Raw genomic sequence first — 25456 nt, 5'->3', positions numbered from 1 at the left:
CTGATATTTCATCTGAATTAGTTAGAATTATTCAGGCATAAACTGCTTAAATTAGAGGTAGTTCTGGGATATATGTACAGATATATGTGTGTAGTTATAGCTTAGAATAGTTTCCTTAGCATGCATATATCTCGAGAAGCAAGTTATTTTACCCCAGAAGTCCAACACCAGTCATTAAGAAACTACTCATGAAAAACTAGTTACAACATGAGAACCTAATTAATGACTACTAAATAATCAGATTCAGGGGAAGAAATTGAGCTTATATTAATATTAAATTAATCTTATCCTTTCAAAATGTCTATGTAAACATGTTTTTACATACACTAGAACCACAGTATGATCTTCAGTTCCACAAATATAAGTGAAAGACCCAAAGTTTTGATGAAGATGAAGAGGGATTAGGTGGTGAGTGAAACTCTCTCTTTCTTTTCCCAGACTGCGGTTTTGTAACTGTTTGTCAAAGTTAAGTTCAGCATGCTGAAAAGGAAGCAGAGTTCCAGGGTGGAGGCCCAGCCAGTCACTGACTTTGGTCCCGATGAGTCTCTGTCTGACAATGCTGACATACTCTGGATCAACAAGCCAGTAAGTTTCCTTGTTGAAGTGTGGGGAAGCACACCATGCTGCTATCAGGGAAATATGGTTCATAAATTCAGAAACTCGTGGACCTTTGACTTTGAACTCTCTGTATTTGAGCCCCCAGAGAATATGAATGAGTCTTTGAGTCTGGAAGTTGGAAACAATTCAAATGCAAGGAGGATGTGCCACTGTGTGTGTTACATGGGAAGGTCTGTGGTCGGGCTCCTGCCTACCAATGCTGAGGAAACACTGTCCTCAAAGTCGCATTGTGGAGATAATTCCACTCCTCAGGCTGATGGGTGATACGCCAGTTATTCATAACCAACCTCTTTTCTTTATTGCCCTACCATGCCCATGAGTCTGTGAGATGCTAAACGCTTGTGTAGAATTAAACACCTCCCCAGCTGCAAGAAGCTTTGTGTCAAAGTAAAAGCTAATGACATTTTGGGACAGTGTATCTGCACAGTGGTGTCATTTTTATCAGCTGACTTAAGTCAGTGAGCTACCATACCAGCTACCATGACGTTGTAAGACAGCGCAGCCACTAGAACTAAGCTGGGGTCATGTTATCCTTCTCCTTCATAATTGCTGCAAGATCTCTTTTGTCTTCATTGCAAACGAAAATGTATTGGCATTTCAGTTCTCTATGCACAGACTCCATCTAGCCCAGAGCCACCCTTTCTTGTGTCTCCTTACCACCCAAGAGGGTTTCAGCAGCCAGTTCCTGCTTCTGTCTGATTTGGCCATATTAGTTCTATGCTTATGCTGTTCCCTGGCTCTCAGAACCCTGTCCCTGCTCCTTTGATGAGTAAAATCCTCCTTACTAATTAGAGCTGTCCAGAATTTCCAGACTGCTCCTGATTTTTTCTTGTGACAAAGTGTGACCTCTTCTCTTTCTAGCTATCCTATTCTAAACTTGGATATCAATATAAATGTATACTGTATATAAATATAAATACATTGAGCTTTTTGTATCCAGAAGTTCTGCATCCACAAGTTCAAACACAGATTAAAAATCTTAAAATGCATATGTAATAAACATGAGCAGATCTTTATCTTGTCATTATTCCAGAAATAAATCTGTATAACTGATATTACACAGCATTTAAGTAGTATTAAGTACTAGAAATCAGCTAGAGATGATGTCAAGTATACAAGAGGATGTAGATAAGTTCAATGAAATAGTATCCCATTTTATATAATATATTTGAATATCCTTGGACTTTGATATCTGAAGAAGGTATCTTAGAAGCATTCCCCTACAGAAGCTGATAGATAATTGTATATAAAAAAGTACATGCTTCTTTTTGGTACTGCAAAATAATTATGTATCAGACAATATTACTGCCATCTGTAAGTTCTCAGAGTCTAGTACCTTGGATGAGCGGAGATCATCCCTTCCTGTTTAGAGAATTGAATGGATGAAAAAGAAACCTCTTGTTAATTTTTGCTTAATGTCTTCTCTATTGAGAAATTTCTGTCTGAAGACAAAATTATAGATTTGGCATCATAGATGCTAACTGAAATTATTAATGCCTACTTGTAATTCTTTAAACTCAAAGCAGTTTATTTATAAAGGAAAAGAAATATCATTTGAAGTTCCTTGGATAATTGCATTCTTTATGTTGGAAGTCCAAATGGGGGTAAATTCATATACTTGTGGGGTTTTTTTGAAGGTTTTCCAAATTGCCTGAAAAATACATCAACCCTCTAAATAAGTTGGATCATAAGTGGCTAAATGTGGTATGAATTAGTCGGCATTACATTTTCATTTAAATGTTGAGACTCTCAGGCAAATATTACAATCCACTCCTTAGCCTAAGTCTTCTCAAAGTTCTATCTTTCCTGCTTTCCATCTTAAGGGCTACAAAGTCCATCTGCTTCCAAACAGTCTCCTTACTTCTGCAGGAGGAGAATTAAAATTAACAAATCAATGTGCTCACATGTATCCAAGGTGGTCAAAAATAATAATTACATTTTGTTTAATCATTATTTATTGAATAATTGTCTAGTAATGTTAATTTTGACATTCAAGATGCAGATGCAACCAATCACTATTTTATGCTGTGTATTCTTTTAAGTCAGGGACTCACCATGTTCCAGGGTAGCCTGCACTACTACCTTCACTAACATTTTGTGAAAAAAAATATGACATGTGAATGATTGTGTGTCCTATCCATATGCATATGAACACACATTCAGTTTGAATTCCTTCTTATTTTGGAGTTAATAGAATTTCTTCAGACAGTGGACATACTGCAAGGATTGAACAAATCTAATTTTTAGTATCATGAATGAGAGTCTGGGATCACTTGATAGGAAAAATATTTTTCAAAATAAAGTAAAAAGCTTAGTCATTGTCTTTTTAGAATTATGCTTTTTAGAAAAAATATTTTAACATATGGTTTTTGAAATGTATTCTACACAGATTATATGTGATACAAATCGAAGGAAAACCTGGCACATAGGAGATGTTATATATCAATTCAGTTAATAATAAGTAATCATGTCATCATATCAATCCTTGATAAAAAGGAAGCTACAGTAAATGAAATATGACCCCAATTCTAAGTGCTCATAGTTTTATAAAAGAACAAAGGTAATATCAATGTTCTATATAAGTAAATTGCTAAAATGTAATTTCATTACACTATATATGTATCAAGATGCATATGTATATATGTATGTATGTATGTATGTATGTATCTATCTATCTATCTATCTATCTCTCTATCTATCTATCTATTTATGATACCCCAGAAATTACTGGAGACATTTTGGAGTACTCTGACTACCTTTAAACCTAGGGTTTGACAGTTGTTAGTATAAGATCATAGGAATGTTTCTCGACCTTCCTGAGTCTTAGCGTGTATAAGTGGAAAATTAACTTCTTTGAGAATTACACGCTATAAATGTGTGAAAATACTTTGCATGTAATGGTCACTCAGCAAAGTCTGTGTCCTTCCTCCTGACCTTAGCACTGTGAAATATCTGGACCTTAGTCTAGCTATCTCCCACTAACTGAGTACAAGCAAGCAGACTCACACCCTCACTCTGGAACGTTGTTTCAGTGGGTGCACTCGCTGCTGCGCATCTGTGCCATCATCAGCGTCATCTCGGTTTGCATGAACACGCCCATGACCTTCGAGCACTATCCTCCTCTTCAGTATGTGACCTTCACTTTGGATACTTTATTGATGTTTCTCTACACAGCAGAGATGATAGCAAAAATGCACATCCGGGGAATCGTCAAGGTGAGTATTTCCATGTCATTTAAGTTCATAACCAAAGCACACTGACCATCCTGATAGGTTTGATGAGACTCTCACATTCTAGTAAAAGAACGCTCATTTCATTTGGATTGAAATCTTTTATAAAATTATAATTTTATTCTCTTTAAGTAGTTGCACAAAGGAGCTTTCCTTCAACAAGTGAGTTTATAAGTGCAATACATCTTGACTAATGTTACCCCCTTGAAATCTTTTTAAAATGACATTATTCCAGAAATTGATCGAAATTTTACATAAGAATATTTTTAAATTAGTTGCATCTTATAAGACACAAAGCCTTGGAAAATCTAGAAAGAAAATGGGTGGTCCAACCACAAGTGCCAAGAGGGGTTGAACCCACAGCCGGGCACAGGGGCTAGTCTACAGAAGGCATCTCTGTGTTTTTTGGTTTACAGAACACAAGATAAATGTTACGGGACAAAGTCAGAGTGTGATCATTTTCAAAAGGATCTCATTAACCTGAGGTGTTTTGATAATGTACACAGGAAAAGGCAAGGGCATAGGATAGATAGGAACATGCAAGTATAAAGAATAGTGTCAATTGATGCCATCAGTACAAAATAAATATATTTAAGATGCTACATAAAAGGAAAAGAAAGAAAGTATAAAAATGTCTACTATAGGACACTTTTTTTCTTTGTAAATCTAACTATCTACAGAGGTTAAAATATGTATATGATCCTATCACTAGAGTAATTCATTTAGGGAAACAGCACTTTAAAGCAATAACAATGTAGGCATTAGAGCTTCACAAATGACAGATCGTACTCAAAGACTGAGTCTTATTTACTGATTGTACATACATCTCCAGGTAGATTATCAGGGGGAAAGTAAGCCATCCAGTACATAGATTTTAAAAATGTAAGAAGATGATGAATGCTTACTGATGATTATTTATGGATTCCTGCCATTTCTTCTCTTTTTATATAATGCATTGTGCACTATATTTAACAGACAGTGATTGTAGCCAATGTATGACTGTGGTCATTATTTACTTTTTGTTATGGAACTTTTAAAGTTAACAAAAGTATATTCTAGTGGTAAGGAATCTCAAGATTCGTTTGTCCAGTTGAACATTTGATCAATTCTGTGTCCTTTTAAAGCAAAGCTGAGAATTCAAGTCATTTCAAAAATGAATCCATATTCATTCCTGAGTGATTAAGTTTGCTTCATTCTTTTACATAAACACCATTATTTTATCTAAAGGGTAATTCCTAATGTACACAATATTCAGTTCATGTTCATTTTAGTTCAAATACTACTCACAAATACTTCTCTTACAGTTGCTTTCTTTGAATCAAGATGCAAAAAGATTCGAATTATTATTTGGTTGTTACATTTAAAAGTTTCTTTAAATCTTAGTTCTAAACATTCTGAACATAGTTTTTCCATGTCGTTGATTCCTTGAGAAAAATTTGTCTTTTGTTTTGTGGAATAGTCCACGTTCTAGATTTGGATTTTTGTTTCTTGATAATGTTATATAATGGATTTGATGTTCATAGATTCATGTATATTAAAGATCAGTGTTTATGTGAAATCACAGGTATTATTTTCATTCTACCAGTTTTAACTATGTGTCATATAGGAATATATTCAGGATGTATCATATAAATTTTAAGTTTTTGCTATATATTTTTATTCTTTTTACCATTTGAATAAGATTTTATCATTATTATACTCTAAATTCATTCTTTCAAATAAAGGATGTTGATTTTTATACTAATATTATATCTGCTACTCTACAAAAACTTCTGAATTCTTGTGTTGTTTATATAGCAGTCTATCCACTAATTATTTTGGTAAGTCCAAGCCATATCACAAGAAACAAAGACAGTTTTGTCTTTTCTTTCAAATTCTTATGCCTGTAATTGCTTTTGCGTGTTTGATTGGATTAGCTAATTCAACTGATAAAATTGTAAATAATGTTGCAGATATGAGCATCTTTTCTAGGTTCCTGGTTTACCTAAAATAACCCTGATGCTTTTTGTTAGTTTTTTAAATTAAGCAATTGAAAGTATTTAGGACTGAAGTATTTATATGTTGTCACCTCAGGGAAGAAACTTCAATTCCAATTATTATTTTGTATCATAAATAGATTTTGAATTTGGACAGATGATTATTTTTCTCCTCTTGTAATAGAATAAATTGCTTAACATTGAGCTATTTTTATATTCCTGGAAGAATCCCTGATAGATCATGATATATTATTATTTTGATTTATTATGCTATTTCATTGTATTTATTTTTTATTTTGCTTTTTTAAGTTCTGTCCAAACTTTGTCAGGCTTTGATATTCCATTTCTCTCTATGTGTGTGTGTGTGTATACACACGCATGCACATCTATGCTCTAAAATAGTCTGTGAAGCTTTAGACTTTTCTAACTTTAAAAGTTTTTCAAACTCTATTACAAATGTAATAATAAAACAGCTTGATACTGGCACAACAATAGGCCTGAGGACCAATGGAATAGAATAGAATAGAATAGAATAGAATACCTATTGATATGGGAGCCAAATGTTTGATAATATTTGATTTGATAAGGAAGCCAAGACATAGTATGGAAGAAAGACAACCTCTTCAACAAATGGTGCTGACTGAATTAGCTATACGTATGCAGAAAAACTGATGTTAAATCGTTATATATCACCCTGCACCAAAATCAACTCCAAATGGATCTAAGACCTTAATGTAAGACCAGAGATCCTGAAAGTATTACAGGAAGGGATAGAGGAAACACTAGGGCTCCTTGGCACAAGTTAAAACTTCCTAAGTGAAGATCTAGAATCACAAGTCAAAGAAAGACTAGATAAATGGGACTGCATCAAACTGAAGAGTTTCTGTATGGCAAAGGACATAGCTAACAATGTAAATAGCCCACAGAATGGGAGAAAATCTTTACTAACAATGCATCAGACAAGGGACTCATATCTAAAAATATTCTCAGAGATCAAAAAATTAAACCTCCCATTCCTCAGAAAAACAATAGTCCAATTAATAAATGGGCTAAAGATTTAAAGAATGACTTCTCCAAAGAAGAAATAAGAATAGCCAATAGACATACTAAGAGATGTTTGACATCTTTGTCCATAAAAGAATGAAAATCAAAACAACATTGAGATTCCACCTCACCCCAGTTAGAATGGCCATTATCAAAAAAAAATAACAATAATAGATACTAGGGTGAGGATGTGGCCAAAAGGAATGCTACTACACTATTGGTGGAAATGTAAATTTGTTTAACCACTCTGAAAAGCAGTATGGAGGTTCCTCAAAAGACTAAACATAGAGCTTTCCAATGACCCAGCAATCCTACTTCTTGGCATCTATCTAATGGACCACAAACCACGCCACACTAAAGCTATCAGCATAACCATGTTCATTGCAGCATTCTTTACCATAGTCAAGATATGGAATCAACCTAGATATCCCTCATTGGATGAATGGATCCAGAAAATGTGATACACACACACACACACACACACACACACACACACACACACACTGGAATTCTATGCTTCCATCAAGAAGAATGACATTGTCCCATTTGTAAGGAAATGGAAAGACTTAGGAAAAAATTATATTAAGCAAAGTAAGCCAGACCCAAAGAAACACAGGCTGCATGGTTTTCCTCATTTGTAATAACTAGAATGTGCCCATAAATCTACAAATAGACCCAATGGGTAGTAAAAGACAAATAATTACACCTGGACATGATTATACAACAATCTAAATATCCACATAGTGAGAACAAAAGAGGATATTCTTAGGAGAGAATTGCAAGGGCTCAATAGCTATGTGCATAAGATCATATAAAGTGATTTTATTGAAATGAACTCCAAGAAACAGAAGTAAGACACTTTGTTACTATGCTATTTATGGTTCTTTTTTTTTCTTCTTTCTTTTTCTCTTTGGTTTATTTCCTTTTGTTGCTATATTTGATTTATGTAAACTTTTGTCTTGTATATAAGTTCATCTGATTTGGGGAGGGGGAGGAGAAGCACAGAAACAATGGGACAAAGGTGAATTAATTCAACAGTGAAACCCACTAGACATTATGTTGGACCTGAACTATACAACTTTAGGGGGAAGGAAGTTGGGAGGGAAAAAACTAGGAGAGAATGAGAGAGATGACATTGTTCAAAAGGATATGTATTCATTACCTGACTCATGTAACTGTAACTTCTCTGTGCATCACCTTTACAATCATTTTAAAAAAAAAAAAAGCCAGGCGCTGGTGGCTCACACCTGTAATCCTAGCTATTCAGGAGGCTGAGATCTGAGGATCACAGTTCAAAGCCAGCCCAGGGAACGAAAGTGATTTATCTCCTATACACCACTATTAAAAACAGGAAGTGGTGCTGTGGCTCAAGTGGTAGAGCACTCGCCTTGAGCTGAAGAGCTGAAGGACAGGGCCCAAGCCCAGAGTTCAAGCCCCACAACCAACAAAATAAAAAAAAAGTTAAAGTTTTAACATGAATTTCCTAGGAAACCATTTGTCCTAAAGCTTTGTTGGTGGAATCCTTTACAATATGTCCCAGTTCTTCTATGGAACTCCATCTGTTGAGACCTGCTTGATTTATTGGTCTGTTTGGTGAAATATATTTTCTTGGGAAATCATTATAGTGACCATTTTATTCTCCCTTTCTAAGGTTCCCATTCAATATTCCACTAATATGTACTAGTAATTTCTCTGTTTTGGAATCCTGTTGGCTCGTGGGAGAGGCGAGCACATGGACTCAAAGAATGGATTTCAGGATCATATTTACAATGTCTAGGTCTTCTACAAAAGTTGTCTCAACAGTTTTTCCAAGCATCAGGTTTATATGAGCATCACTTCATCGAGTGTAGCTGTCTGAGGAGGCTAACTTGGAAAGTTAATCTTGAGAGAATACTGACACATCTTTCTGCTGGTTAGTCCTAGGTCTGTTCCATGCTATGTGGTCCACCAGAAACACGAAGGACCCTGTCTTATGTATATATTGCTCCCAGAGCCACAGCAGGCTTTGCCAATGAAGTTAATAATCTGCACCGTCTAGGTGTAGCACTGTGTGATTCTAATTGTCATGTATTGACTTTAAAAAAAAAAAGATTGCAACTCGAGTAAAACAAATGTATGACATTTTCCTAGAATAAAACTTTTGTTTTGTAGATGTTTAACCAATTAAGACTTGGGTTCCGCATCACAAAGAGGACAGCAGGCACCACTCAGTCACAGCTAAGGATGAAAAGCATAGAGGAGGCGGGTGTGATACATAAATTACAGATCCACCACAGTGAGCACAGCACTGAATGAACAGGAGTCTTAATCACTTAACTACTACAAGTTGAATCAATAGTTTAAAAAGAAAAACTTGGTTTATGCCCAAGTTTATTTTAAAATGCTATCCATTAGCTATTTCTACTATTTCCCCACGTTTTTATTAATATCAATTTTCATATAAGACGGTCACGTTCCCATATGTCCATATTTGCATACAATGTATCCTTGTTCAGAGTAACCCAATCCCCAATCACTTCTCTTCATTCTCTCCTCCCACCTTCCCAAATCAATCATGGGTTTCACTGTTCCATGGTCACACATTAACACAGGGCACTTTGGCTATAATCACCCTCCTTTAACTTCTCCATTTGCCTTCTTCTTATCACACCAATATGCACACACTGGACAGGACATGTTTTATGTTCCAGTGTATTCTAGTTATTCAAAGGAGTTCATTGTTGCATTTCTCCCACACGTATATAGAACTTAGATCAGAACTTTTAAAATACCTTTCAACAGTTGGATAAGGTACTCACTGAAAGTGAAAAGTATCTTTCTTGTTTTTTTGTCTGTAATAATGAAAAATTGAAAAATCACATATGGTTTTTCTACTTTCCTTTCAGGAATGATTAGCATAAGCATAAACGTAACACCAGCTTTCATTGCTAACATCATTTTGAAGTAGTCAATATAATTCATCTCTCATTAAAACTTGTATTCAGTATTTAAGTGCTAGTTAAGGCTTTAGCTCCATGAGGTCTGACTATCCTTAGCAAAGCATTGTCTGTCATTTCTCTGACTCATCATCAAACCCCTCTGGTTGTTAGACTGGAGATGCCTCAGATCATTTTAGTAATGTGACACCCAACTCATAATTTTATTACACCATACACACATTCTCTTCCAAATACACATACCCATATAGACACAGAACAAAGAGTAATTAGGTTTGACATTATATCATTGTCTTTACAATATAAACACGGATCGGGCTTAGAGTTAGCAAAATAGCACATAAAATTTATGTTGCTAATTTAAGTTGTATTGTTTTGCAGTTTTGCATTTGTTAATCTGTTTTGTATTATTTTATAGTTATATGGACTGCACGGACATAGTATAAGGACTTAAATTGCTTCATAATAAAACCAGATCTGTACCTGTGTGTGTGTGTGTGTGTGTGTGTGTACTAGTACTGGAGTTTGAACTCAGTGCTCCTGTGCTCTCCTTTAGCTTTTTCCCTCAAGGCTGGCACTCTACCACTTGCACCATAGTCCACAGGAATCTTATAGACCTCCCTGGATGGGCTGTCTTCTTCCTGAGTAGCTAGGATTATAGACATGAGCTACCACTGGTGCTAGTTGTCTTTAAAACTTTTTGCTACAGGCATACGTTTCTTTCGAAAGATTGCTCATTTTAAATATGTCTCCTGTTTTCAGGATTCTGTCAGTTCCTACCCACTAATCATTAGCTACTAATGTCTCCCCCTCTAATTCTTCTTAGTGGAAGCAAATTGCTCACCAGATCTTCAGTATAATACTATAATATGAATTTATATTCTTGTAGAGCTTCCATGTATTCCAGACTGAGAATTCTTCCAACAATGACAATTGTCTATTTTTCATCTGCCAGTAGGCCAAGGTAAAAGTAACAAGTGTCCTTTGAACACTGTTGAAATAATGAATAATAACTCTCATAAGACACAGAGGCAGACTCTGGGAAGATAGGACAACAAATCAAGCACTCACATATAATTTTGAGAGCACAAAATATATCCTCATCAAGGTATTGTTTTCTCTGCCAGCTAAATACTTGAAAGACATTTTTAGTTATTTTCTTATACTGGATAATTGATTGACAGCCTCCAACTGCTTACCTTTGAATAACTAATCTCTCCACTGGCAGCATGTTCATTTCTTCCATAGCTCAGGTGCGGCTCATCCTCCATTTCTGTTGGTACAATAAACAAGTCAAAATCTGTGAAGTATGTGTCAGGTTCTGGTTACAAATTTTGAGAGGCACACAAAATGGAATCCAGGGTTATATCTCATAATGCCAGATATCAAAATCAGTGTTGCATTTATTTTAAAAATTAAATACATTCAACCTGCCATATATTGATAATAATATAGTAATTTCATTCCTACAGATTCAATTTAACTTCAATTTCCCTACAATGCAGAATCACGCAAAGCTTGTCACCTCTTCTCTCTTCAGCTCACCCAGGAGCCCAAGTTTTCCCTTCTTTGCATACACACCATAGGGTGGCCATGACATTTACAGAAATAGCCTCTTATTCTTCCGTGCCTTCCAATCAGCTTCCAAACTATCTCTGTGTCAGTGTTTTCATAACCATGAGTCACCAAGTTTGGTTGATTGTCTTGCCTCTGATAAGATACTTTGCCCATTCACTTTGAGAGCTAGCAGTATTCCTCTAATCATTCTATAGAACTGATCTGTTCATTTTTCCTACCATGTCTACAGGTTTGTTATGAGTTAGTATGTCTATGTGTTACCTGGCTTTGTTTACATCTGTTTCTCAACAAAATTTGTGGTAGTAGTTGTTTTTGGTGTTGATTGTGACAGTGGTGGTAGTGGTGGTGATGTGTCTATTAGGCATTCATTATCTTTTATAAAACATGCTAAGCTTATATCTCATAGCTGGATCTGAGATATGAAGATACCTGAGACAAATTCCACCATATATTTTACCACCTGTTAGATCTGTGAACAAATTATTACTAGGAGCATTTCAAGGAAATATGTAGTTAATTTATTACGTTTTATTAAGCATGGGAAACTATGGGAATTATTTTCCAAAGTATCCAGCAACACACTTTATATGTTACTTAAAAATCTCATACTCTCTTCTATTTTTACTTCTCTGCAGGTTCTGAGGTAGGAATGATGGGTGTCTAAGTTGAAAACTGAGTTTCATGGATGAGGACAGGTCTAGAAGCCAGCTAAAACAGTTTGTGAAGGTTTCTAAATCTAACCTAGAGAAGCTCCCTCATTTGTTATTTCAAAGGAGATTTCTAACATTCTTTTTTTTATTAAAATGTTCATTCTAGCATCAGAATAGAGTTCCTACTAGAAAACAAAGGGACATCATCTTTGTCTTCCTTTTACATTTGAAATCCAAATTAAATTCAAGTCCATATTTTTTTCTTTGCAAAGTAAGGCCAGTTTCTTCCTTACTTTCATATTATTTGAAGTAAGTTCCTGGCTAATTTTCCTTCTGGTGCTGGTTCATCAAGCAGTTTTCAAGGCCTCCGTGTTGATGGTTGCATGTTCTTACCTTGTAGGAAGAGTGCTAGTTTAGGATTCAAAAAGCCTAGTAAGAGTGATCTCTGTTCCTTAAGGGGTAGAGTTGGTGTGGCTAAGAGAATAAATAGTGGGATTTTCCTTTTGCCTGCACGTAACATTTTATACTTACAGTTACGAAGTTTCTCATAGGTCATAATTAATTCTCTTGTAAGTGAAATCATTTAAAAGTAGTACACTTGAAAGTCCATTCTCTTATGACACAAAAATTATACTTTTCTTTTTTACTTAACTCAACTATTTTCTTCCATAGAATTTTTAAAAATTATTATTCATTTTGCCAGATAATGTATGTCACTTTTCTCTTTAGGGAGATAGCTCCTATGTGAAAGACCGCTGGTGTGTTTTCGATGGATTTATGGTCTTTTGCCTGTGGGTTTCATTGGTGTTACAGGTATGTAAAAATTTTATATCACAGGGGATGTTTTCCAAAACAAACATTATCTTGCTTTGAAAGAGAAACATTCCTTTGAGATTTTAGATTTTTATATTAAAGACTAATACATATAACAAATGTGTGTGAATCCACACAGAATTTAGATAGATAAATAGATGATAGATAGATAGATAGATAGATAGATAGATAGATAGATAGATAGATAGATAGATAGAAAGAAAAGTCTAATTGTAACATTTCAACTACTATTGACAACATTTACAAACTATTCCTTAGAAATGAAAATCAGTGCTTAACCAGGTTATTGATTGGCCCTGATCAGTTGATTAGCCAGGTTAATACTAGCTATTCAGGAGGCTGAGATCTGAGGATAGAGGTTTGAAGTCATCCAGAGCAGATGTATCTAAGACTTTTATCACCAACTAACCAGCAAAAAGCTCTAAGTGGAGCTGTGGCTCAGGTGGTAGAGTACCAACCTTGAGAGCATGAATACCTGAATTCAACCCCCAAAAGCAGCACCAAAAAAAGAAAGAAAATCTATGCTTATGAAATCAATAATATAATGCAGTTATTGAAATAAAGAAAGCGATATAGACTGAGAACTCTCTATTTGTAAAATTAAAGATTAAATTTAAAACTTTAAATTCTAGTCTTTCCTATGAAGAAATACTTACTTTAAATAGCTAATAAATTAATATAGATATACATAGGTCAATATAAAATTCTACAGTGCAAATACTTCACTACAAGGAACAAAAATATATGAAAAATGTCACATGAAGGACTACATTCAAGAATAGTATAATTCCACATGTTCTTTCTTGCTTCTGGATCTGTTGGCTAAGATCAAGTTCTATATATTTTCTCAGCTAAGATTTTATATTTAATATTCACTGGAAAACAAAAGTTCTTTTAATCTGATTAGCTTTGATTTTGATTTCATTTGATTCTGGTAATGAAATACAACCTGAGAGCTTCCTGTTTAACAAAATCTCAAGTTAGCAATTATTGCTGACTGCAGCTAGAAGGCTGAAGGCCAGATCTCTAGAGGTTACTCATCTAGTCTTTGTTTCAAAAATTCAGAGTAAAAACAATTCTCAGTTCATCTTGCTAATACATTGCAGTGTTTATTGATAAACTGTCTTCCTTTCCTTATTTTTATAAGGATTAGCTCTGTGGCAGTCTAATTTTATTTAATGCATTAATCTGCCCATTTTCATTTGATAGCTGTTGTGTGTTAACATTTTCTAATTATTATTTTTCTTCTGTTAAAAAGTAATAAAATTAGCCAGGAATGTTGACTCACCTTGTAAGCCTAGCCCTGTAAGCTGTGGGTCTGGTGATTACGTTTCAAAGTCATCCAAAGCAGGAAAGGCTGTGATACTCTTATCTCCAATTAATCACCAAGAAGCTAGAAGTTGAGCTTAAGGAATAGAGCAAACAACAAAACCTCAGGGCCAGCACCTAGGCCCTGAGTTCAAGCCCCAGGACCTGTACATACACAAAAACACATAGACACAGACACAGATACACACACACACACACACACACACACACACACACACACACACACACACAGAGTTAATTTCTTTTCTCATACTTCTAGTAATATTTTAAAAATTCCTTCATTCTTTTCTAGATATTTACACATGTCTATCGAAGAACATTATTCATGAGAAACATTTATCACCTTATTCTGAATTCTAAATAGGCATCTTTCATGAAAACTATGCCTTATGAATTAGGACACAAACAAGAAGCATGGCATTTTCAGTAGGTTGTGTACTTGTTTGTTGTATGAAAGCTACTGCTTCAAAATGTCCTCAGAAGCAAAATGGATTTTGAACTGGGCATGAGAGTTGATGCCTATAATCTTGGCAACTTGGAAGCCTGCGACTGGGCAGGTCAGAGGTTTGGACAGCCCAGACAAAAAGTTCATTTCAAGGGCAAAAAGGCTGTGTGTGACATCCACAGCTATGTCATCCCAGCAGGATGCCCGAGTAGGACAAACTCCAGGCCTACCTTCCCCAAAATGGAGATTGCTTTAAAGGGCAGATGGTGTGGCCCAAGAGGTAGAGTGCTGGCGGAGTGAGGGTAGAAGGTCTAGGTTCAAACCCCAAACTACACAGAAAGAAAAAAAGAAAATTGATTTTGGTGGCAAATAATATTGGGATGGGGGTGAGTAAAAGCTACAGTTCCCACTTTTACCTGAGCATTCTATTACTACAGCCTCGTGTATCCTCTCTTCCCTGACAGGTGTTTGAAATCGCTGACAGAGTGGATCAGATGTCACCCTGGGGTATGCTGCGAATCCCACGGCCACTCATCATGATCCGGGCCTTCCGGATTTATTTCCGATTTGAACTGCCAAGGACCAGAATTACAAATATTTTAAAGTAGGCACAGTTTGTTTCATAAATTAAGGAAGAAAGTTTGTTAATTTTTTTGAAATGTTATGTATTTTACTTCTTTTTTTTTAAACCTAGGCGATCAGGAGAACAAATATGGAGTGTTTCAATATTCCTACTTTTCTTTCTACTTCTTTATGGAATTTTAGGAGTTCAGATGTTTGGGACATTTACCTATCACTGCGTAGTGAATGACACAAAACCAGGGTAAGTTTATCTATTGACTGCATTCTAGTAATTAACAAGAGTTTTACTGTGACTTTTGTTCAAAAGACTTTGTTACCAGAGTGCTTTAAAAATGTCTCTGAAGGCTAGGCTCCATGTTCTTTGATTTCTCAGCATAATTTTATCCATTTTCAAAGGCCAAATGTTGCAGATAAGCCATCTTGAAAATTACAAATGTCGAAGTGTATATTTAGAAACCTTCCTCGAAGTGGGAGAGAACAAGTGTGTTAACAATGCCAATGAAAGTCTTTCTGGTGTTAGAGTGGGCAACAGGTTAAGAAAGACCTTGATTTTTATAAAAACTGTATTATCCTTTCCCGCAGCAATGCCCTCAACCCATTATTTTATAACATCATTTCTAGATAAAACACTATTGACTATTGCCTTTCTGAGTTTTATTTCTTCCCTTAAAAGATCTCACTACTTCCATTAAAGACAGTTTGGGGGGACCGACATTTCTTTTTCCTGAGGAAAGATTTTTTTCCCAAATATGAGTTAAATATACTTAAGTAAAAGTTTTCTTGTTCTGCTAGGTTTTGAAATTTCATTGGTACCAGTGCTAGCATAATATTAATAAAAATAGCTCAGTTGTCCTTTTAATATCTCTAAAACCCAAGAGAATAAGCAATTTTTAAATTTGTGATATTATTAATAATTTGGATTTTTCTTTCCTTCTTGTATTGCATTAGTTGTATTCATCCACACACATCTTTTTGTGGACTACTTAATTTTCTCTGCCATCTGTTTTCTATGCTGGTTACTTACCTTCACTCTTTCTTTCTGCTTTGTATTTCCTTCTTTTTTAATTCACACAATGAAAATATGTCAATGTCTTTAAATATTTCTTTTGTTACATAAATGTTAAGGACATAATTTTCCTCCTAGGAACTGCTTTAAGTTGCATCTCCAACTTTTAATATGTTTATTTTATTTTATTTTTCTCTAATTCTACTCATGGGTATTTCTTTGACCTGTAAATTATTTAGAAGGATGGATTTGGAGAGGGAGGTGTGTGTGTGTGTGTGTGTGTGTGTGTGTGTGTTCATGTGTGTTGCTGGACATTATACCTGTGGCCTCATGAATGTTAGGTAAGTGCTCTATTGGTGAGCTACATCCCTAGCCCCAAAAGATGAAATTTTGCAAAGTGTTATTATTGGTATGTAATTTTATTCTATTATGGCCAGACCATAAGCTCTGTAAAATTTTAACTACTTGAAATCAGTTAATCATTTTAAGTACTAGCATTTGGTCTAAGCTCATGGCAATTCCATGAGACTTTGAAAAGTTTTTGTGTCATAAATACAATCTTAGTCAATTTTCCTTAGCTGAAGGTATTTATACTATTTTTATTTATTTGTTTTAAAATTTTGGTTGGTCTGTCAGTTATTGAGACTGAATTGTAACCTTTTCCAAATAGTTCAAAAACATTCCATGTGTTTTTTAGTTCTACCCACTTTTGCTTTATATGAAATTTACATCTCCAATTAGGTGCATGAACACAAAATGTCATTGTGTCTTTCTGATGAGCTGACCTTTTTATCTTTGGAAATTTGAAACATACCGAATTCAAGATACATGGTAGATCAAGAACTTGATCTTTCAAAATTCTCTTTAACAATAACAATTAGATTTTATAACTGTAATTTATTTTCAACCAGCTTTTATTTTATTAACCAATTGATATCTCCTCACATATACTTGAAATTCAACATACTAATATGTATTCCTGGGTTGACAATGAAAGAAAATGCATTAATAAGTTCCTATTTAGTATGAACCATTTGATTTTGAGCCCAGCCTGATAGTAAGAGAATTAAACACACTGTTGAGATAAAATGAAGAGGAGACCCAGCTGTAGTGCAGTTGGCACTGTTTATCAGGTGCTTTTTAAAATTATTTTATTGTAAAGATGCTGTACAGAGCAGTAACAGTTACATGAGTAAGGTAATGAGTACATTTCTTGTCAAACAATGTTACCCACTCCTTTGTTTTTCTCCCACTACCTTTTCCATTCCATCACCAAACTCTTGAAATTTGAGGAGTTTTTTTTTTTTTTAATTAGGGAAATGATCCAGTGTTCACCAATTTATTCTGCCTTTCCTGGCAGTCTCTGAAATGTAGAATTCAGGATAGGAAACAACTAGAATTCCTGTGTACCATAGATAAAGATAGAAAGTGTTGCATCTGCTTCAATTAACAGCTTTGCTTTTTAAAAAATTGAGTAGTCATATCTCTTATTCATTCCACTCCAGATTAGTCAGGAAAAATGAAAAGTATGTTACTATACAACTGGGAATGTCACATTTACACATGGATGTTCATGCCAACTTTATTTTTAATGATTCAAACTGATGACAGCTCCCGGGGTAGGGTGTCACGGGACTCCTTTCCCAAATCTTTGTCTAACTGTGAGTCTGTTCATCCGGTCTTTGTGCTTCATGGATCCATCTGACCATCTTTTGATGCGAGAACTCTTAAATTTACAATGTGGATTTACACATGGGGTCTCCTGCTCCATTCCCACCACCCATCTTCTAGCTCTTGTCTTCCTTTTCCACTCATGCAGGCCCCTCACTCTCCTGAGGAAGTATTTGTGAATTTATTTCAGTCTAAAATACACAGTTTTAATACACAGAGTCAGTTGTTTGCACTGGACGTCAGTGTAGTACATTTTTCCAAAAACAATATTCAGGTGCTCACGGCTTTTCCTTTACCTTTTCTTGTTTTCCTGTGAGGACTTTGAGAATGCATATGGAAAAGGCTCCAGGGGAGGATACTGTGTTGAGCTCATCTCCTCATCTCCAGTACCTGGTATCTTAGCGCAGAATTAGCATTTAGTAACCATGGTTCACAGTCATGGTTGATAACATATTTTATCTAGACAGATACTAATCTCACGGCAAATCAATAAAGAAATGAACTTTTTCATGATATTTCCTTTTATTTAAGATCATGAAAATGAACTTAGAGAGTTGTAATAATGAATAAAATAGAATAGACGTGTTTAAGGAGAAGCGTGAAGGAAATTTTCTTGTTAAGTTTTAAAAAATATTTTAAGTATCTTTAATTAGTTAAAGATACTTTTGCAAAGTAAGTGTGAATACATCTTGCTTCATGTGACCCCTTTCAACATTCCCCCCACCTTCCAACCTGCCCCTTAAAAAAAAGGGAAAATGAGTAAAGTAAGTCAATAAAGTAAGGGAAATAAAAGTGAGAAAATAGAAAAGGAAATAGTCATAGAAGATAAAAGCAGTAAAATTGTACAAATTCAGTATAAGAAAACTAGAGAGCAGTAAGCAAGGGAGCGGGTTTTACAGCTGAGGGAATAGAAGAACTCAGAGAAGAAAATCTATAGGTAGATTGTCATTTGTTTCTTTCAAGGGATGTCAGAGATCAGATATGTCTAGCTTATTCTGTGAATGAATATGAAAATGAACAAAGCTGTTGTGTATGTGGGAGGCCATAAGTATGGAGAGTAAGAAACAGGAGGCCTCAGAAGGAGAATGGTACCATTGGAGAACTGTGATGACCTCAGATGCTGATTGACAAGAGCACATTTTATGAAAGCAAGTCAGAACGTAAGACACACAGAACTGGTGCATACAGCTGGGAGATGATAAAGGCACCATGCATTAAATTTTAGCACAGATATTAAATTACAAAGGCAAGTAAAACACCAGACTGAATGTAACATTGCATAAATGTATAAATTGAGTCTTCCAAAGCCATAGTCCTTCAGACAAATCACCAGCTACCTGTGGGCAGCTCTATGCTACACTCAGTTTTCAAAACTGAATAACATTGAGAAAGATGTTGCAAGACCTCTTACATTCTAACCGTCAGCTCCAGCTCATTACATTATCCTAAAAATAGACTTCATGATGAGCAATTCCATACTGCTGACAGAAGGTTCTGGAGACATCTCCAAGGTGGGATGTCTACATTTTCTCTTTCTCAAAGAGAGAAATCTGCCAGCTGCATGACCTTCACACCTTTGTCTTTACATATGACACTTAACTTACTATGTAAGCAGAAAATACCCTAACTAGCCACATGGTACCTCATAATCACAGTTTTCATGGGTTTGGCGACAGATTTCAAGAGACAGTTTTATACCTAATTTCTTTTCTTTTCCAGCTCAATGTTAGTGAGTTTTCAAGTCCCACGCCTAAGCAGAAAAACTGTCAACACCATTTCACCATTAGTTCTAGCCTAGACACCAATTTAATTTTATTTTTAGAGATTCAAAAACTGTCCACACTCAAAATAAAATAGAGAAAATCTCAATCTGTTAAGAACTCTCAACTTCCTTTGTTTCCTTTTGTGGCTCCTTAAATCCTAATTTTGTAACCCCATGAATGAACCTGGAGGGAATTATGTGAATGGAAAAAGCCAGGCACAGAAAGATACTACTGTAGATGTGGAATGGAAACATATTGATTCACGGAAGTAACAAATAGAATGGTGGTTATCAGAATCCAGAGGTTGGCAGAAGTGGTAAGGGAAGGAAGAGATTCAGCTAGACAAGAAAATACATTTGGGGATCTCTTAGATAGCAGAGCAACTATAGCAAATCATAACATATTCTACAATTCAGATTAACAAAGAGAGCTGGGCACCTGCTGAATGGTATGGTGCACACCTGTAATCCTAGCAACTCAGGCTGAGATCTGACAATTGTGATTTGAAGCCAATTAACCATCAAAAAGAACAGAAAGTTGTGGCTCAAATGCCAGTCTTCAGAAAAAATAAAAGCTAAGGAACAATGCCCAAACCCCGAGTTCAAGCCCTGATACTGGCACACCACACACACACACACACACACACACACACACACACACACACACACACACACCTATTGCAAATGTACCAACACAAAAAGTTAAGTCATTTAGATGTTGGTTATATTAATTAGCCTTATTTAATCATTCTATATTGTATTCAATTGCAAGATACCACATCTTGCTCCAAAAGTGTAATTCATATATTTATTATTGGTCAGTTAAAAATAGAATTAAAAATACGTTCTCATAAACATCCATGCTTGTATTTTCAACAGTCAGAACTGCCAAATGATATTGGAATCTCTTTAGCAAGTGTTTTGATTTCAGAATTAATTGATTTGAATGCTGATAGCCTAATGAGAGGAGCTCTTTCAGACCAGAGGCTTGTACATTTTTGTTTTCACATCTGACCCCTGCAAAGGATTTTGTTTAATCTGTAAGGCAAGGGAGATAAAGAATGAAGGAACTCAGTGCATGCAGTTTTGCTTTTAAATGGAACATATTTCTTTAAAGCCCACACAAAAAAAGGAATCTTAATGTGTCTTCAGCAGCATTACCCATAAAGCTTTAGATTCTTCTCTGATAATGAACAGGCAACCTAAGGCAATTATGAATAGAGTAATGAGATTTGACTGAGAAATGCAGTTCATTTCCTAAAGAAAGTTGAGAGGAGAAATGTCCTATAGCAGAAAGAAGGGCTTCAAAGGGTCAGACGTGATAGTAGCCATCTCCCTGGAGCAGAGACAGGAGCATGTCAGACTGAGGAAAGATGGCACTCACCTGACACCTCATTATCATTCTTGAGAAAGTAAGGAAATGTATTCATCACTCTGTATCAAATAATGAAATCTTTTACCAAGAATAAGATAATTAGAAGAGCTTCAAGGTACGTAAATGTAAGTGCTAAATTTGTGAAACTTTCTTATAGAGAGGATAGAATTTTAACCACAAACCCAGATCATCATTAGCAACAATGGACAGTTAGTTGTAAGGAGTGGCCAGACCATCAGTGCCAGGTCCACACCAGCCTATCCCTGCTTCTTCTCAGTACGGCTTATATGTGCTGTGATCACCCTTCTCAGGACCAGCTTGTACAACTTAGTGATGCTGTACAGGATGTCATTAAGAGTTATGCTAGAGATATTAGAAAACTAGGTTTGGGGCAGTTTGTTACTGCCACCTGAATCACATCTAGGTACTCAATTGTCATAGCAATTCTATTCACAGAATAATGATTTTGTATTTTGAGGCCAGTACTATATCCTGAACTCGGCATGGATACTGTCCCTTAACTTTTTCATTCAAAGCTAGGGCTCTACCAGTTGATCTATACCTACACTTCTGGCTTTTTGGTAGTTAGACAGCGGTAAGATTCTCACAGATTTTGCTGTCCAGACTAACTTTGAACTACAATCCACAGATCTCAGGCTCCTGAGTAGCTAGGATTACAGATGCAAGCCCCAAGTACCTGGAAAAATAAGAATGTGTTGTTAGTTTTGTGCCAGTACTACAGCTTGAACTCAGAGTCTAGACACTGTCCCTGAGCATATTTGCTCAAGGATGGTGCTCTATGGCTTGAGCCACACATCCTCTACCAGCTGTTCAGTTGTTAATTGGAATAAAAGTCTCACAAACTTTCCTGCTGGGGTGAGCTTCAAAGTGTGATCCTCAAATCTCAGCTTCCTGAGTAGCTAGGATTACAGGTGTGAGCCACTGACACCTGGCTAAAATAATGATTTTTTAATGGACAGATCAGAAAAGTAAAATCAGAAAGATAGTGGAACTTAGAATACAATTTCCATGGACTTTATCTAGAGCTAATTATTTAAATCATAAGTACCTCAAGATTCTTATAAAGACCTATGAACTCTTCTACTTAAATGTCTTTTGAAAAGAGGAAAAGTAATAGCTGTATTTAACTTACAGCATTTATATAAAGATTTCTACCAAGATAAAAGATACAAGAATGAGTTAGAATAATTTCTGGAAAAAATTTAGTTCAATTATTTAAATAAGAAACAAAATAGTGCAAATAAGTCTTCTATAAATTAATATTTATTAATAGCCAGATATTTTGCATTTATTGGTATTTTTTAGAACACCTTGAAAGGGACTATTGCTTCCATTTTGCTGATGAAGATACAGACCCAGAGAGCTATAACCCATGTCCAGCTGGAAGGAGAGGGTCAGAGTTGAACTAAGCTTATTACATAGCTGGAGGAAATATTTTCATTCCATGTTCATAAGCCCACATACACACACACAGATACATATCTGTATTTCTAACCCATCATGATATATATAGTATACTTCTTACACATAGAGAACATTCAAGTCCATATTACATGCTCTCCTTGTCCTTTATTCCAAAACATTTAGCCTCATCTGAATCTATAAAATAATGATAGGTGATAGACTTCAGTACTCCATATGTTTCTTTTGAAATTATTTTACTCATCAATTATGACAATAATGAACCATCTGAACCACCATTTTTATGTGTGATGGTCACAGTTCTCTATCACTTTAGAACTGAGTAATGGAATAGAAAAATCCTATGAAAATACTCAGTTTAACAATAAAGAGAATTTCCTAGAAAATGTTCCAGTTTAACTTGTTTATTTAAAAACATGTGATGTCAATATAACTTTCTACGTCCTACTATTGATCTCCTTTTATAATCCCACCTAAAGTTGGACAACACCATGAAAAGTTATTTAAAAAAACAATAACTTATCTTTGCAAATAAGACCCTTGCCAAATTAACCCTGGCAAGAGAAAGGTAAACAGCGCTGAAAATGAAGCCAAGTGGTTCTCTAAAATGAACCTGGAAGACACTGAGACAGAGCAGGTTCTGTAGAGGCCACAGCCTCTAACTTAGGGTTAACTTTCAGCAACACAACGGACCTTTTTATTATCTGCTACTAAGTGAAGGACATACCATATAAGATATCAGAAGACATATTCTCTTGGGTATAATAGTGTGGAGATTTGTGTGTGTGTGTGTGTGTGTGTGTGTGTGTGTGTGTGTGTGTATGTGTGTGGTTTAACTAGAATTGTTTTTTTTCCTTACTAGAATTCACCATTTATATACAAAAGAACCCCTATGGATGCAGTAGAAAACATAATACTCAAGTTGCAAGGTTCTCTGTTGCATATGGATTTGTTGTGCTATCTATTTGTCTCCGTGCATTCTTAACAAACTCTCATGGATTCACACCTTCAGAAAATAGATTGCACCTTGGCCTCTGTGTTTATCTTTTACAATAAATGGACCAAATTTGGCTAATTAAATATTCAATACGATCCATGCTAATCTTTGTGTCTTCAGAGAGCAAATGTAATAACAACAAAAAAAAACACCCTAAATCACTCTATAGATTTCCACCTGAATTACATTTTGTGAAAACCTAGTAAGTAAACTTGGTAATGGCCTCTTTGACAAAATAGTCAGTCACATCCTGTTGTTTTGGAGAAAATGTATCCTGGCCTTGTTCCCTACTCTATAAATCTCTAAGCCTATAGTTTAAAAATGTTTGGTGTAATAACAAGTGTTTGTTTAGAGACCTTGATTAAACATTGAGTACCTGCAGCTATCCATGATCAGATACAAGGCTTTCCTTTCTGGTCCCATTTTCTTTCACCTCCCTCCCTTCTTCCCTCCCTCCCCCTCTCTCCTCTCCACTGCTCCCACTTTCTTTCTTCCCTTACTCCTCTTCTCTCCGTTCCCTCCCTCCTTTCCCCTTCCTTTCCCTATCCTCCCTTCCCAAGCCCTCCCCTTCTCTCTTCCCTCTCCCCTCACTTTTCCCCTCTCCGCTTCTCTCCTACTCTCTTTTGTACCCACAAGCCATGACATTCCCATTTCCCAGAATGCAGTGTGTACTCCAAATGTAGAAGTAGTGCCTGTTGATCCTTTCATTATTGTCTCACTACCCCCGCCATGGTCACATGTGGTATTTCTTCCAAGTGCCTCAGAAACACCTCAAGCAAATACCAGCTCTTAAAGTCGCATCATGCTGTCCTGTGGCCATTCTTTTCCTGTCATCTCTCTGACACCGAACAGTGAAGACTCTAAGTACAAAGTATCGTTCTAGATATTCTCATTCTCAGCATGAGTCAGCCTGTCAAAAAATATTTCTTTTGAATGGATAAAGTTTCAAATGAAATAAAATGGTACCCATTAAGAATATAGTAAAGATAATTTCTGAAAAAAGGCTAACTAATCCTAAAATTGTATTCATCAGTGACCATAACTATAGAAGAGCCACAAGAACTGCATGGCAAAAAGCAGAGACAGTAGATAATGCTGACTTTTTGAGAAAGAGAAGAATTTGAACACAAGATTTAGAGCTACAGTAATCATCCCTACTGGGTCCTGGAGATGAAATTACATGTCACACTGTTTTTCATGAATGTGTTCTCTTTCATATGGAAGATGATGATGGCACACTGGGAACTTCCTTGCTTCCTCCCCTCCTTCCTTCTTCCAGTACTGAGCTTTAAACTCAAAGTCTTGAGATTCTTCTATCTTCTTCTTCTTTCCACAGGGCTAGCTCTGGACTGGGGTCCTCCTGCTCATCCTGCTGAGCAGGGACCTCAAGTGATTGCCGACACTACTGGCTTATAGATTAAGATGTTAACTTGGCTAACTTTTTGCACGGACCAAGCTAAAACTACACTTCTCTTGATAAATGCCTCCTAAGTACCTGGGATTATAGGCATGAACTATCACACTCAGCCCTTGTAATTGCTTTCTAAATTGCTAGAAAATTACAGATGAGGAAACCAAAGCTAACATGGTTAAAATGAGCGTTCAAAGTAGTTAAGTTGGATAATCATTGAAATGCAATGATAATTCTCGGTTTCCAATATGCAGCTCAATGCTCTGTGCTACTAAGATTAGTGGTTAATTTAAAACCATGGAACTGTAAAGTCCTAAGGCATTATTTGGAGCTGTTATTATAGACAATTTTAGCAACAGGCTCACGACACATTTTCTTAGATCTCAAATTCCTACATAATGTTATTTGTAAATAGGGTATTTTGTTAAGAACTTTAAAAAAAACATATGCCAGGAGGATAATTAAAGCCTTTTGAGAAATAATTAACTTCTCAGAGGGATTCCAGTACTTGTTTTGAAATGTGGAAACTACTACAGCCAGAAATTTAAAATATTGAAAATCCATGCCAA

The 25456-nt window shown here is 35.6% G+C and overlaps 1 protein-coding gene across 1 annotated transcript in view; it reads left to right on the top strand.

Moving 5' to 3' along the window:
• Positions 1-477: 477 nt before the first annotated feature.
• Positions 478-25456, top strand: part of Nalcn (sodium leak channel, non-selective) — a 213227-nt gene continuing 188248 nt past the window's right edge. The window contains exons 1-5 of the mRNA XM_042697164.1: positions 478-585; positions 3651-3833; positions 12762-12845; positions 15105-15244; positions 15335-15463. Coding sequence (XP_042553098.1) covers positions 478-585; positions 3651-3833; positions 12762-12845; positions 15105-15244; positions 15335-15463 — 644 coding nt within the window. The remainder of the gene's footprint in view (positions 586-3650; positions 3834-12761; positions 12846-15104; positions 15245-15334; positions 15464-25456) is intronic.

The sequence above is a fragment of the Dipodomys spectabilis genome, unplaced genomic scaffold, assembly GCF_019054845.1.
Source record: "Dipodomys spectabilis isolate Male_0828 unplaced genomic scaffold, ASM1905484v1 ptg000215l, whole genome shotgun sequence".
Lineage (NCBI taxonomy): Eukaryota > Metazoa > Chordata > Mammalia > Rodentia > Heteromyidae > Dipodomys > Dipodomys spectabilis.
The sequence above is the reverse complement of the archived record's forward strand: the minus strand, read 5'-3'. Positions and strand labels throughout refer to the sequence as shown.